General features: G+C 48.4%; 1 protein-coding gene across 1 annotated transcript in view; it reads right to left on the bottom strand.

Annotated features, from left to right (window-relative positions):
- LOC136104802 (cubilin-like) overlaps positions 1–14723 on the bottom strand; it is a 51796-nt gene extending 37073 nt beyond the window's left edge. The window contains exons 1-15 of the mRNA XM_065844037.2: positions 14658–14723; positions 14131–14209; positions 10564–10611; positions 10002–10155; positions 9583–9773; positions 8185–8338; positions 7769–7959; positions 6358–6511; positions 5942–6132; positions 4553–4706; positions 4136–4326; positions 2728–2881; positions 2311–2501; positions 901–1054; positions 486–674 (exon numbers count right to left, since the gene is read on the bottom strand). Coding sequence (XP_065700109.1) covers positions 486–674; positions 901–1054; positions 2311–2501; positions 2728–2881; positions 4136–4326; positions 4553–4706; positions 5942–6132; positions 6358–6511; positions 7769–7959; positions 8185–8338; positions 9583–9773; positions 10002–10155; positions 10564–10611; positions 14131–14209; positions 14658–14723 — 2261 coding nt within the window. The remainder of the gene's footprint in view (positions 1–485; positions 675–900; positions 1055–2310; positions 2502–2727; positions 2882–4135; positions 4327–4552; positions 4707–5941; positions 6133–6357; positions 6512–7768; positions 7960–8184; positions 8339–9582; positions 9774–10001; positions 10156–10563; positions 10612–14130; positions 14210–14657) is intronic.
- Positions 14724–15812: the final 1089 nt, after the last annotated feature.

Raw genomic sequence — 15812 nt, 5'->3', positions numbered from 1 at the left:
CCCAGGACCTCCAGGTCCTACCTGAGCTCAGCAACAAAGGGCAAATGGAATTGGAGCTCCCTGGGGGTGCAGGCAGAGAGCAGCAGCTGTGCTCGCTCATCCAAGACTTCTCAACCACAAAAAGGAGTTCACTGCACTGCATGTGAACTCATTGCCCCTTGTTGATTCGGGAAGACAAGTAGTAACACTGACCAGGAATACTGGCCTCTGCGACTGAAGCAAAATGGGTGTAGCACTGGCTGAGTTGGAAAAAGCCCTGTCCCTGTCATTCAGCAAAGAAACCTCCTTCTGCCAGCAAAGTGGGGGCATTTGGTCCAAAACGATGACCCCAGGACAAAACACTTGTCTGTGTGGCCAGAGGGTCTGGATGCTCAGAGGTGCCTGGACCCCTCAGAAGGTCCTTCAAGAAGAGTTTCTGCTTCTGCCACATCAAAGCATGCAGGACAGATGGAATCTTACCCGTGGTGTTGTTGGATGCAGGAAATGAGCTGTAGGAGGCCTCAAAACCTCTTCGGGTGACACTGAAGTCACTGCGAAACAGGACGGTCAGCTGGGACCCAGAAGAATTAAAGATGCTATGGTTGTTACTGCAAACAGAGCCGAGGAGCGGGCTGTACGTGGACCCACCGTCATAGACCTCGATGGCATCGTACTGACAGGTAGTGCCTTCCAGCCTGTGAAGGGAGAGGAGGGTCTGTCAACACCTCAGGCTGTACCACCTCTGAGCACAAGGACCAGCGGGAGCTGCAGGGCTCCAGCATCCCAACCCCATTCCTGGCCTGGCTCAGGCACACAGGCAGAGGTGGCCAGTGCTCCGTGATGGGGACGGAGCCATCCCTGAGCCTGCAGCAGACACTGGGCAGTCTGCCCACACCACAGCTGCCTCACCACCAGACTCACTCAACATCCAAGAACTGGAGCTCCACTCTGAGATTCTGCTCCGGCAGCTCGATGATCCACACGCAGTGGGCATCATTGGGGTAGGCGTTGGGGTAGCCAGGGCTCTGGAATGAGCCAGACAAACCCTGAAGCAAGCCACCACAGGAGTTGTTCCCTGTGAAAAGGAGTAGAGGCCAGGGATGAGCAGAGAGGTCTTGGAATCCTGTTGCCAGAAGCTGTTGGAGAAGGGCATGGCCACCAGCATGGAGGCTCTGCCATGAACTCACATGTAGTCTCCCTTCCTCAGACTTGGCTACACCTGAAGCCTTATCCCTGTGTCACCCCAGCCCACAGCACAGGTTGTACTTGACATGGGCAGTCACCCCCATTGGTAGGACCTGTAATTCCAGTGGGTTACTCGGGGTAGCATATAACCCACCCCTAAATCCCTCTGGTCCTAAACATGGTGAAGTACAAGGAGAGAGTTGAGCTGGAGCTCCCTGGTGCTGCAGGGAGAAATCAGCAGGTGAGGGAGCAGTATTTGTCCTAAAAGGAACAACCTGCTGGGAGTCAACCCTCTCCAAAAGGCAGGCTCACTTCAGAGGTGTCCAACAATGGGACAAGAGGTGCTGGCCACAATTTGAAACAAAGGAGATTCCCTCAGAACATCAGAAAACCCTTTTTCACTATGAGGATCACTGAAAGTTGGCACAGTTTAATCCCAGAGGTGGTGGAATCTCAATCTTTTGAAAAAGCTGACAGCAATCTGGACACGGACTTGGGCAGAAAGCTCTACATGATCATGCTTTGGTTAGGGTCTATGACCACATGGGCTCCAAAGTCTCCTTCCAAGCTCAACCATCCTCTCATTCTTAGATTATTAGCTGGGTAAGGAGACGAGCAGACTCCTCAAGCCCTCCAGGTCCTACCTGAGCTCAGTAACAAGGGGCAAATGGAGCTGGAGCTCCCTGGGGCTGCAGGCAGAGAGCAGCAGCTGTGCTTGCTCATCCATGACCTATCAGCTGCAAAAAGGAGTTCACTGCGCTGCATGTGAACCTATTGGACCTTATTGATTTGGGAAGACAAGGAGTAACCATGAGGGTGAACATGGGCATCTTCAGCTGCAAGACAGAGGGTGCCATGAACAAGGAATTGCTCTGCCTGCAATCAAGGTCAGAAAAATCGGTGATCACTCCCCAGCAGCACTGTTTGGGGTGGAGAAAGCCCTGTTCCTGCCATCAGGTAAACAAACCACCTTCTGGCAACAGTGTAGGGGCAATTCTGTTCGAAAAGATCCCCCAAGAAAAAAAATACCTGTCCGTGGGTCCATAGAGTCCAGATGTCCAGAGGTGCCAGCACCCCTCAGAAGACCATTCAGGAAGAGTTTATGCTTCGACCATGCCAATGAATGAAGGACAGCAGAGAGCCTACCTGAGAGGTAGAAGGCCTCAAAACCTCTCCTGGTGACACTGCTGTCACTGTAAAACAGGACCGTCAACTGTGGCCCGGATGAAGAGAAGATGCGAGAGTCATTGCTGCAAACAGATCCAAGGAGTGGGCTGTCTGTGGACCCACCATTGTAGACTTTGATGGCATCATACGAGCAGCTGGTGCCTTCCAGCCTGTGAAGGGAGAGGAGGGTCTGTCAACACCTCAAATTGTGCTATCTCAGAGCACAAGAATCCGCAGGAGCTACAGCGCTCCAGCATCCTGACCCCATTCCTGGCCTGGCTCAGGCACTTGGGCAGAGGTGGCCGAAGTACGACATTGGTGACAAAGCCACCCTTGAGCCCACAGCCAGCAATGGGTACCCTCCCCACACCACAGCTGCCACCCCACCAGACTCACTCGACATCCAAGAACCTGAGCTGAATTTTGAAATCAGGATCAGGCAGCTGAATGATCCACACACAGCGGGCGTTGTTGGGGTAGGCGTTGGGGTAGCCGGGGCTCTGGAACGAGCCAGACAAATCCTGAAGCAAGCCACCGCAGGAGTTGGCCACTGCAGAAAGGAGCAGAGCCCAGGAATGGGCAGAGAGCTCTTGAAAATCCATCCGAGAAGCTGTGGGAGGAGGGCACAGCCACCAGCAGGGAGGCTCTACCACAGCCCCACAGAGACCCTCCCTCCCTCCCACACATGTGGCTGCATCTGAAGCCTCATCCCTGTGTTCCCCCAGGCTACAGGACTGGTTGTGCTTGGCATGGACAGTTACCCCCATCAGTGGGATCTGTCTGTCCAGCCGTACATCTGGGTCAGGTTACAACCCAAGCCCTTAGTCCTTCTCACCAAAGCACATTGAAGGATACTAGGGGTGTTGAGCTGGAGCTCCCTGGTGCTGCAGGGAGAAATCAGCAGGTGAGGGAGCAGTATTTGTCCTCAGAGGAACAACCTGCTGGGAGTCAACCCTCTCCAAAAGCCAGGCGCTTTCCATTGGTGCCCAGCGATGGCAGAAGTAGCCCAGGGCACAAACTGAATCAGAGAAAGTTCCGGTAGAAAATCAGGAATACGTTTTGCACTATGAGGGCAACTGAGCACTGGCACAGGTTACACACAGCGATGGTGGAATCTCAATCCTTTGAAAATGCCAAGTGCCATTTGGACATGGACTTGGGCAGTCTGCTCTAGGTGATACTGCTATAGCCAGGGTCTATGACCACATGGACTCCAAAGGTCCCTTCCAAGCTCAACTATCCTCTCATTCTTAGATTATGAGCTTGGTCAGGAGACAAACAGACCCCTCAAGCCCTCCAGGCCCTACCTGAGCTCAGTGACAAGGGGGAAATGAACTAGATCCCCCCCTGGCTGCAGGCAGAGAGCAGCAGCTGTGCTCGCTCATCCAAGACTTCTCAGCTGCAAAAAGGAGTTCACTGCACTGCATGTCAACTCATTGGCCCTCAATCGTTTGAGAAGACAAGTAGTAACCATGAGGGAGAACACAGGACTCTTCAGCTGCAACATAGAGGGTGCCATGAACAAGGTATTGCTTTGCCTGCAATCAAGGTTACAAAATCGATGATCGTTCCCCAGCAGCACTGTTTGGGGTTGAGAAAGCTGTGTCACTGCCATCAGGTAAACAAACCACCTTCTGGTAGCAGTGCGGGGGCAATTCTGTCCAAAAAGATCCCCAAGACAAAATATCTTTCAATGGGGCCAGAGGATCTGGATGCTCAGAGATGCAGTGACCCTTCAGAAAGTCCTTCAGGAAGACTTGGTGCTTCAGTCATATCAAAGAGTGAATGACAGCAGGGAGCTTACCTGAGTTGTAGGAGGCCTGAAAACCTCTCTTGCTGATGCTGTAGTCACTATAAAAGACGACGGTCAGCTGTGGCCCAGATGAATAGAAGAGACGAGTGTCATTGCTGCAAACAGACCCCAGGAGTGGGCTGTCTGTGGACCCACCGTCATAGAGTTTGATGGCGTCATACGAGCAGCTGGTGCCTTCCAGCCTGTGAAGGGAGAGGAGAGTCTGTCAGCACCGCAGGCTGTGCCACCTCCTAGCACGAGGACCAGCAGAAGCTGCAGGGCTCCAACGTCCTGATCCATTCCTTGGCCTGGCCATAGCACTCAGGTAGAGGTCACCAAGACCCCACATTGGTGACAATGTCAACCCTGAAACTCCAGCTGGCAATGGGCACCCTCCCCACACCACAGCTGTCACCCTGCTGGACTTACTCAACGTCGAAGAACGTGAGCTGAACTTCGAAATTAGGATTTGGCAGCTGGATGAACCACACACAGCGGGCGTTGTTGGGGTAGGTGTTGGGGTAGCCGGGGCTCTGCAATGTCCCGGACAAACCCTGAAGCCAACCACCACAGGAATCAGTCACTGCAGAAAGAAGCAGACCCCGGGAATGGGCAGAAAGCTCTTGAAATCCCATCCCAGAAGCTGTTTTAGAAGGACACAAGCACCAGCAAGGACACTCTGCCACATCTTCACGCAATCGCTCCCTCCCACACATGTGGCTGCACCTGAAGACTCATCCCTGTGTTCCCCCAGCTCAAAGCACAGGTTGTGCTTGGCATGGACAGTCACCCCCATCGGTGAGATCTGTCTGTCCAGCCGGACACCTGGGTCAGGAGATAACTCAACACCTTAGTCCTTCTGAACCGCAGAATGTTGAATGATATGCGGGGTGTCAACCCAGAGCTCTCTGGTGCTGCAGGGAGAAATTGGCAGGTGAGGGAACAGCATTCATCCTAAGAGGAACAACCTGCTGGGAGTCAACCTTCTCTGAACGCCAGGCTCTTTCCAGTGGTGGCACAAGTAGCCTGGGGCAAAAACTGAAACCCAGGAGACTCCCTTGAAACATCAGGAAACCGATTTTCACTATGAGGATTACTGAGCATGGGCACAGGTACAATCCAGAGTTTATGGTGTCTCAGTCCTTTGAAAATGCCAAATGCCATGTGGACATGGGCAGCCAGCTTTAGGTGATCCTGGTTTAGCCAGAGGCTATGACCACATGGACTCCAAAGGTACCTTCCAAGCTCACCCATTCTCTCATTCTTAGACTGTGAGCTGGGTCAGGAGACAAGCAGAACCCCCAAGCCCTCCAGGTCCTACCTGAGCTCAGTAACAAGGGGCAAATGGAGCTGGAGCTCCCTGGGGGTGCAGGCAGAGAGCAGCAGCTGTGCTCGCTCACCCATCACTTCTCAGCTCCATAAAGGAGTTCACTGCACTGCATGTGGACTTATTGGCCCTCGGTCGTTTGAGAAGACAAGTAATAACCATGAGGGAGAACACAGGACTCTTCAGCTGCAACACAGAGGGTGCCATGAACAAGGAATTGCTCTGCCTGCAATCAAGGTTGGAAAAATCAACGATTGTTCCCCAGCGATACTGGGGGTGGAGAAAGCCCTGTCGCAGGCGTCAAGTAAAGAAACCACCTTTCAGCTGCAGTATGGGGGCAGTCCTGTCCAAAATGATCCCCCAAGACAAAATATATTTCAATGGGGCCAGAGGGTCAGATAGTCAAGACATGCCAGGAACCCACAGAAGGCCTATGTGTAACAGTTTGTGCTTCAGACATGAGAAGGAGAGAATGACAGCAGGGAGCTTACCGGAGTTGTAGGAGGCCTGAAAACCTCTCTTAGTGACACTGCTGTCACTGTAAAACAGGACTGTAAGCTGTTGCCCAGATGAATAGAAGAGGCTAGTGTCATTGCTGCAAACAGACCCGAGGAGTGGGCTGTCTGTGGACCCACCATCATAGATTTTGATGGCATCATACGAGCAGCTGGTGCCTTCCAGCCTGTGAAAGGAGAGGAGGGTCTGTCAGTCCCTTAGGCTGTGTCACCTCGGAGCATGAGGGCTGGCAGAAGCTGCAGGGCTCCAGCATTCCAACCGCTTCCCTGGCCTGGCTCAGGCAATCGGATAGAGGTCACCAAGAACCCACACTGGTGACAATGTCACCCCTGAAAACCCAGCCGACAATGGGCACCATCTCACACCACAGCTGCCACCCTGCTGGACTTACTCAACATCCAAGAACCTGAGCTGAACTTCGTATTTAGGATCTGGCAGCTGGATGATCCACACACAGCGGGCACTGTTGGGGTAGGTGTTGGGGTAGCCAGGGCTCTCGAATGTGCCGGACAAATCCTGAAGCCAGCCACCACAGGAGTTGGCCACTGCAGAAAGGAGCAGATGCCGGGAATAGGCAGAAAGTTCTTGAACTCCCATCCCAGAAGCTGTGGGAGAGGGGCATGACCACCAGCAGGTGGTCTCTCTGCCACATCCCCACATAGACCCTCCCTCCCACACATGTGGCTGCATCTGAAGCCTCATCACTGCGTTCCCCAGCCCACAGCACAGGTTGTGCTTGGCATGGGCAGTCACCCCAATCAGTCGGGCCTGTCTGCCCAGCTAGACACCTGGGTCAGGAGATAAACCAACCCCTTAATCCTTCTGAAACGCAGAATGTTGAATGATATGATATAAGGGGTGTCAACCCAGAGCTCTCTGGTGCTGCAGGGAGAAATCAGCAAGAGAGGGAGCAGCATTTGCCTTAAGAGGAACAACCAGCTGTGAGTAAACCCTCTCCAAATGCCAGGCTCTTTCCAGAGATGCCCAGTGGTGGCACAAATAGCCCGGGGCAAAAACTGAAACCCTGGAGATTCCCTCGGAAGATCAGGAAACCTATTTTCACTATGAGGATTACTGAGCATGGGCACAGGTAACACCCAGAGATGCTGGAGTCTCAATGCTTTGAAAATGCCAAGCGCTATCTGGACATAGACTTGGGGAGGCTGCTCCAGGTGATCCTGCTATAACCAGGGTCTATGACCACATGGACTCCAAAAGTTCCTTCCAAGCTCAACCATCCTCTCATTCATAGATTGTGAGCTGGGTCAGGAGATAAGCAGACCCCCCCAAGCCCTCCCGGTCCTACCTGAGCTCAGTAACAAGAGGCAAATGGAGCTGGAGCTCCCTGGGGGTGCAGGCAGAGAGCAGCAGCTGTGCTTGCTCATCCAAACTTCTCAGCTGCAAAAAGGAGTTCACTGCACTGCATGTGAACTCATTGGCCCTTGACCATTTGGCAAGACAAGTAATAACCATTAGGGTGAACATGGGCCTATTCAGCTGCAACACAGAGGGTGCCATGAACAAGGAATTGCTCTGCCTGCAATCAAGGTCGGAAAAACCGATGATTTTTCCAGATCAGTGTCAGGGGTGCAGAAAGCCCAAACCCTGCCGTCAAGTAAAGAAACCACCCTTTGATAGCAGTGTGTGGGGAGTCCTGTCCAAAATGATCCCCCAAGACAAAATATATTTCAATGGGGCCAGAGGGTCTGGAAACCAAGAGATGCCAGGAACCCACAGAAGGCCTGTGTGTAACAGATTGTGCTTCAGCCATGACAAGGAGTGAATGACAGCAGAGAGCTTACCTGAGTTGTAGGAGGCCTGAAAACCTCTCTTAGTGACACTGCCGTCACTGTAAAACAGGACTGTAAGCTGTGGCCCAGATGAATAGAAGAGGCGAGTGTCATTGCTGCAAACAGATCCAAGGAGCGGGCTGTCTGTGGACCCACCATCGTAGATTTCGATGGCATCATATGGGCAGGTGGTGCCTTCCAGCCTGTGAAGGGAGAGGAGGGTCTGTCAGCATCCCAGGCTGTGCTACTTTGGAGCAGGAGGATCAGCAGGACCTGCAGGGCTCCAGCATCCCGACACCTTCCCTGGCCTGCCTCAGGGAATTGGGTAGAGGTGGCCAATGCCCCACATTGGTAACAAAGCCACTCTTGAGCCCACAGTTGACACTGGGCACCCTCCCACACCACAGCTGCCACCCCACCGGACTCACTCGACATCCAAGAACCTGAGCTGAACTTCGAGATTAGGATTTGGCAGCTGGATGATCCACACACAGCGGGCACGGTTGGGGTAGGTGTTGGGGTAGCCAGGGCTCTCGAATGTGCCGGACAAATCCTGAAGCCAGCCACCACAGGAGTTGGCCACTGCAGAAAGGAGCAGAGCCCAGGGATGGGCAGAAAGCTCTTGAAAATCCATCCCAGAAGCTGTGGGAGGAGGGCACAGCCACCAGCAAGGAGGCTCTGCCACTGCCCCACACATACCCTCCCTCCCTCCCACACATGTGGCTGCACATGAAGCCTCATCGCTGCGACCCCCCCAGCTCACAGCACTGGTTGTGCTTAGCATGGGCAGTCACTCCCATCGGTGGGATCTGTCTGTCCAGCTAAACACCTGGGTCAGGAGATAACCCAACCTCTTAATCCTCCTGATCTGCAGCAACTTGAAGGATGAGAGGGGTGTCCACCCAAAGCTCCCTGGTGTTGCAGGGAAAAATCAGCAAGTGAGGGAGCAGCATTTGCCTTAAGAGGAACAACCTGCTGGGAGTCAACCCTCTCCAAAAGCCAGGCGCTTTCCAGTGGTGCCCAGCGATGGGACAAGTAGCCTGAGGCACAGACCGAGTCAGAGAAGGTTCCTGCAGAAAAGCAGGAATCCTTTTTGCACTATGAGGGTGACTGAGCACTGGCACAGGTATCACCTAGAGATGGTAGAGTCTCAATCCTTTGAAAATGCCAAAGTGCCATCTGGACATGGACTTGGGCAGCCAGCTTTAGGTGATCCTGCTATAGCCAGGGTTATGACCACATGGACTCCAAAGGTACCTTCCAAGCTCAACCATCCTCTCATTCATAGATTATGAACTGGGTCAGGAGATGAGCAGACCCTCCAGGCCCTACCTGAGCTCAGTAACAAGGGGCAAATGAAGCTGGAGCTCCCTGGGGGTGCAGGCAGAGAGCAGCAGCTGTGCTCGCTCACCCATGAATTCTCAGCTGCAAAGAGTTCACTGCACTGCATGTGAACTCATTGGCCCTCAGTCATTTGAGAAGACAAGTCATAACCACGAGGGAGAACACAGGACTCTTCAGCTGCAACATAGAGTGTGCCATGTACAAGCAACTGCTCTGCCTGCAATCAAGGTCAAAAAATCGATGATCGTTCCCCAGCAGCACTGTTTGGGGTTGAGAAAGCTGTGTCACTGCCATCACGCAAACAAACCACCTTTTGGCAGCAGTGTGGGGGCAATCCCATCCAAAAAGATCCCCCAAGACAAAATGTCTGCCTTGGGCCAGACAGTCTGGATGCCCAGAAGTACAGTGACCTTTCAAAAAGTCCTTCAGGAAGACTTGGTGCTTCAGCCACATCAAAGAGTGAATGACAGCAGGGAGCTTACCCGAGTTGTAGGAGGCCTGAAAACCTCTCTTGCTGATGCTGTGGTCACTATAAAAGACGACGGTCAGCTGTGGCCCAGAAGAATAGAAGAGACGAGAGTCATTGCTGCAAACAGACCCCAGGAGTGGGCTGTCTGTGGACCCACCATCGTAGACTTTGATGTTGTCATATGAACAACTGGTGCCCTCCAGCCTGTGGAGAGAGAGAGAAGGGTCTGTCAGCACCGCAGGCTGTGCCACCTCTGAGCACGAGGACGGGCAGAAGCTGCAGGGCTCCAGAGTCCCGATCCATTCCTTGGCCTGGCCATAGCACTCAGGTAGAGGTCACCAAGACCCAACTTCGGTGACAATGTCACCTCTGAAACTCCAGCTGGCAATGGGCACCCTCCCCACACCACAGCTGCCACCCTGCTGGACTCACTCGACATCCAAGAACCTGAGCTGAACTTCCAGATTAGGATCTGGAAGCTGGATGATCCACGTACAGCGGGAGTTGTTGGGGTAGGTGTTGGGGTAGCCAGGGCTCTCGAAAGTGCCGGACAAACCATCAAGCCAACCACCGCAGGAGTCAGCCACTGTGGAAAGGAGCAGAGCATAAGGATGTGCAGAGAGCTCTTGAAATCTGGTGGCCAGAAGCTATGGGAGAAAGGCACGACCACCAGTGACGAGGCTCTGTCACATCTCTACACAGACCCTTCCTCCCCTGCACGCGGCTGTATCCGTAGCCTTTTCCCTGCATCCCCCTCACCCCACAGCACAGGTTGTGCTCAACACAGGCAGTCACCACCATCGGCATGGTCTCTGTGTCCAGCAGGACACCCAGGGCAGGAGATAACTTCCCCCTTAATCCTTCTGGACCTTAACACGGTCTAGGACATGGGGGTGTGCTTTTTCATTATAAGAATTTTTCCCAAGAACGAACATCTTTGTTATATAAACCTATCGCTATCATATAAAGTAAAAATATAATAATTTCTACTTACAAGCAGGGAGATTATTTGGTCCTGGGAGAACTACACTTGGTGTTTCTTCTACAAAAGAAAAAAAATCACACATGAAACCATATGGGGAGTTCAACAAAGCAAATAGAATTCCAATCTCCTGTAAAGATGGTTCCAAACTCTAGCTGTTTGTGCCTGACAAACTTCAGATCCAAGAGTTTTCTTTCTATTTTAGTAGACCTCAGCAGTTTCTTCATCCGTAAATCATCAAAATCCTTGTAAAGCCACCAAATCCTGCAACTGTCTGAGAGAGTGCCAGATGCCCTTGAAGTGTGAAGATTCTCTCTTTGCTTGCTTTGAATAAGGTATCTGCTGTTTTCACCTGATCCCATCAGAGGCTGGTCACTCTGCCTCTTGCATGAGTATGGGCTGTCAACAACTGTGTCCTCTTTTTCTCCATACTAAGAAAAACAAAGCTACCCCAAAATTCTTGAGAGAAATTAAGATGACAGAAGACTATCTGGGGAGCAGGTCAGAACACGGTCAGTGAAGAAGGAAGGCTGCACATATCATTATCTTCCTTTATTTTGCACAGCTGCAGACAAAAAGAGGTCTCCAAAAGCTACCAGTGACACATTTTGCTCACATTCCCCCCACATCTAAGCTACTCTTGCTCCCTTCCCTTTCCAATACCACTGATTTCATCCATACCTTGCTGCTAAGCCCAACTGATGGCATAAACTCTGGGTCAGAGAAGAGTTTTCCCCTCTAAGGTTCCTGTACAGGACAGCTGATGGAAAGCCCTCCAGGTGGCACCAACAGATCAAAGGTGTCCTGTGGGACAGGGCTCTGGCAGACTAAGAAACATGATCTCCTTCATCTAACCTAGAGAGTCAGGCTTTCTGAGCTAGGGCTTTATGGGGTTATTCAAACCCTGGGGTCAGGACAGTGTATAGATGACCATGATCCTTCTGCACCAGGGCTGACAATTCTCCAAACATCCTCAGAGGATTATGCATTAATTTTCAGGAATTGTTTCATTTGAATTCAGCTACACTCTGAGGTAATTCTACATCCTTATTAAAGTGAATTTGCATTTTATATACTGGAATATTTAACAGTGTATTTGAGAAGGATGTAGGTGTTTGTTGACAGAAAGCATATAAGAAACAACTCGGCTTTAATTGGGAAATCATCATTCACAAAATGCAGAACTCTGAGTACTAACAATGTCTGCAGACGTGTTGTTGATCTTGTTAGGTTTGAAAAAGTCAAGCAGTTATCAAATTAATACTAATTCATAGATGATTAAAGATTTAAATCCACATGGCTGGAGACTACTATTATTCTAGTCACTGGTCATGAACACCAGTAAAATTCAACAAACTTCTCCAAAAACATAGCTGTGAGTAAACTCATCAAGTCAACATCAAGAAACTCAGCAGGTAAAGCTGGATTTTTCTCTTTTTCTGTTTTCATATTAGATTAGAACCTCACCTTTAGGAAAAAACCAAACAAATAACAACAAACAAAAAAACAGAAAAATGTTCAAAAGTATTTAGAATAGGTAGTTCAGCTGTTTAAAAACAGGTTTCAAAACATAAACTGAGTTGTCTCAGTGTTTGGCCTATTTTAATAATTGTGGTTACTGAAACAAATAATATTTCCATATTACCTTAATCACAGTATCACTATCTTACTTTGAAATAATTGCGAATTTGACAAAGATGGATCTGGTAATATGAGAGTGAGCATGGTAGAGCAGGGAAAAATTTGGTGACAGCACCAATCCTATGATCAAAATGAATAAGGGCATCTCACGGGGGCAGTGAAATCCTGTTCTGTCTCTGTGTAAATCACTAGAAAACAATCTACAAGCCTGTAATCAGTTTAAATTTGGCTGTTCAAACCGCAGATAACTTTCCTCTGTGCTGGCAGATACTCAGAAACTGCTGCATTTATACAGCCTCCGCTTTTCTCATGGCATTACTATCCCAAGGCTTTAGCTCAAGCACTGATTTGCTTAAGCTCTTCATTGCAGCAATGACTTGCATTCTTTCTTGGAGAGAGTGACATATACATCCAATTATATGCTCCATTTTAAGTGCATGGATACATTTCAGCACCTGGGAGCCCAGTTTGAAGGACATCAGCTGAATCCCAACTACACCCATAGGTTGGCTACATCAGCTACAAGTAGACTAGAAAAGTTTTGAAATTCAAAATGCAGACATTGTCATCAGGAACAACAAACAAACAAACAAAGTTGGAAGAATATTGCATGGATTAAGTAGCACTGAAAGTTGGCCCTTAAACACACAGTTTGTGTATTTAAGGTGATTTCTGGATGTAGAGGAAGATCCTAACACGGAGTCCCAACATTTATTCAGTTCATAAGGACCTTTCCAACACGTCCCACACACTGCTCCTCATGCATACAAGGCTTTAAATCTAAATTAATTAGATGGTAATGAAAAAAATAAGCAGTAACTCAGTATTTTCCAGCTCAATATCAACATTAAATCTTAGTTTTCAATATCACTAAGTGCACCTCAAATATTTATGAGGGGAGGAAATTATAAGAGTAATAAAAACCTGAGCCCAGAGACAACCCTGAACAGTTATTTATTTCCATTTTGTATGTGGGTGTATGGGAGCACAGGAAGGGAAAACAGGTTTTTGCTTTTGGTTCATTAGTCCAAGTCAAGTTAAGGTCAGAACTTTACATCTGAAAGAGGGAGGGTTGGAAAGACAGCAGCTCTTGCAAATACTTTTGATCTTTTCCCATTCCTCCCTCCTGCACAAAAATTGCAAGAACAGCTGCTTAAAAAGAAATGCCTTGATACTCATGATACCACCCTGGCTCTCTGCTCAGCCAGGGAAGCCTCACTTAAAAAAAGGGGAAATATTTTTGAGCACAAGGAGACCATTTCACCCTATTTGAAGCATCCTCCCTCCCATCAAACCCATCAATATTTGTATTGGTCCCCAAAGGGATGAAAGTGGCTGGGCAGGTCACTGCCTCTGTAACCAGATCAAATTACACTTGTAACAGGAATTAGACTATGGCAAATTAGAGTAATATAAAATTACAGTAGTTCTTGTTACATTCTACTAATTACAACAACAATAACAGGGACATGTGCCATACTTGTTTTATCTAAAGTGTTCTGATACAAAACACCAATGTGTGAAGTCTTAACAACATACTTAATCAAAGATAAAACAACTCATTCAAAAAACACCTCACACTCCTTAAAATAAGCATTAGTTTCATCCAGAAAATACATATTAGTCTTTAAATTCATTACCCCAATACTACAATTCAGAAAGTATATAATTTGCTTTACAGTATATTTATTTGGATTTCCTTTACTAGCCTCTTTACAAAAAAAATGTGAGAAAAACATCTAAATTCGTTCAGCAGTTTCAATAAAAGGTTTTGAATTAATGGGTACAACAATTGATTTCCTCAGCTCATAGGTTTGACCTGCCTATGGTTTCTGAAAGATCTAAGCCACGCTGCTGAATCTTCTTCTATCCTTAAATCTCAACATTGGTTCGATATGAAATACCGCCATGAAGGTGATCAGAAGCAAGAAGCTTTACCTGCATCCACCTGAGTTTGGAGACTTATCACCATCCAAAACAAGATCATGGTGGCAGCCATCTCCGTGGAGCTCCCAATCTAGGAGAGTACCAGAGTTTATAGGCAGAGACACTGAAGGGTGTAGCTCAGCAGCTCTATCTGTCCTTCGGTTAAGTCAATACTGAACACGTTCCCTTACTTCCCGAACTTCCAAGATATTTGACTACCCCATGTTTGATTAGTTATCTAAGATTTCTATCTTCCTGGTTCTAAGGAAAGACAACACCTGACATTTCTCTCAGAGAAAAGTAGAGCTTAAAAGTGGCTACAACAGCTGCTATTTTCCCATCCCATCCCTCTTTCAGCTGTGAAGTTCTGTTGCTGTCACATATGTAACATGTTCCTTTCTCAGGTTTGAGTTGTATTTGAGCCACAGCTGCTTTTTAAGCTTATGTAGCAGATCCTTCCCTTCTGTGACTGCAGATGTGAAGCGTTAAGAGCATGGTGGCAAACAAGCAAGGGTCTTCTGGAGAGTCTTCTGACTGACCTGGACTTGCTGGGGGAGACATGTCCACCAGCTGCTGGAAGGGTATAGCCCAGAGACAATTGTCATGTCTTCAACCCCTTAAAATGGTTGTGAAACTAGTTTTAGCAATTGTCAAATATCACACATAACTCACCATCATGTATTTCTCAAATATTAGTTACACCTTAGGCAACTTTCTGGAGGTAGAAGAGTTTGGAACTAGTTTGCTGAGCTGCCTTGAACTATCCTGGATCATTTAAATGAGTTTAAATAATTTTCTATCTAATAGATGTCACATAGAACTGCAGTAGAAAGTGAGGCCATTCATCTCTTCCTGAGTTCATCCTTCATTGTGCTTTACAGGGTAGCAGGACTGACAGTACATTTAAGCTCTGCAAGTCATCTGCTGCAAAACTGAAACCACAAAAGTCATCTTCTGAATTTTGTCACAAACTGAAGTAAAAATTCAATAGTCACACACTGATCATTGCCAAACTGCACAAACCCTCCCAGAGAATTAGATGTTTAAGTATAGGAATAAGGACAAGTAAAGAAAATAGGGAAAATTAATCCTAAATTCTCTACTTTTGAAGGTCTTAAGAACTTTGCCAATTCCTTGACACATCCCTCCTCCTCTGGGATTTAAAATGTATTTAATAAAACAAATAATAGGATCCAATGGAACTCTGCAATGGATTTTTATGAAGAGAAACTATATTTCATGTCACGGTCAGGTTTCAGTTGATCCAAGTGCCCATCAAAGAACTTGCAGTTGCACAGCACTGGTAAATTTGCCAATGTTTAAACAATACATAAAACTCTGATGTCACAGAAGATTTAGCCTTGAAGGGGCCTCTGAAGTCCATCTGGTCCAACTCCCAAGTCAAAGCAGTTTTATCTGCAAGTTCAACGAGGTGGCTCAGGGTCTTAGTTGTTCCTGTAACATAGAATAATTTTGCTGGTCATTTTCTAGACAAACTGCAAAAACTTCTGGTAGATAGAGAATTGATATGCTGGTTGTTTCTGCTGCTGGTTTTAGATGTGGTTGGATTCATTACTGATTGGTAAATGTATTACTTCTCAGGAACTCAGAAATTTGTTCCTTGTGCCTCATGAAATGTGCAATGTGACTGTCCGAACCCCCAAAAACCAGCACCCAAACTCAACTTGATACAG

This window comes from Patagioenas fasciata, chromosome 8, assembly GCF_037038585.1.
Source record: "Patagioenas fasciata isolate bPatFas1 chromosome 8, bPatFas1.hap1, whole genome shotgun sequence".
Lineage (NCBI taxonomy): Eukaryota > Metazoa > Chordata > Aves > Columbiformes > Columbidae > Patagioenas > Patagioenas fasciata.
The sequence above is the reverse complement of the archived record's forward strand: the minus strand, read 5'-3'. Positions and strand labels throughout refer to the sequence as shown.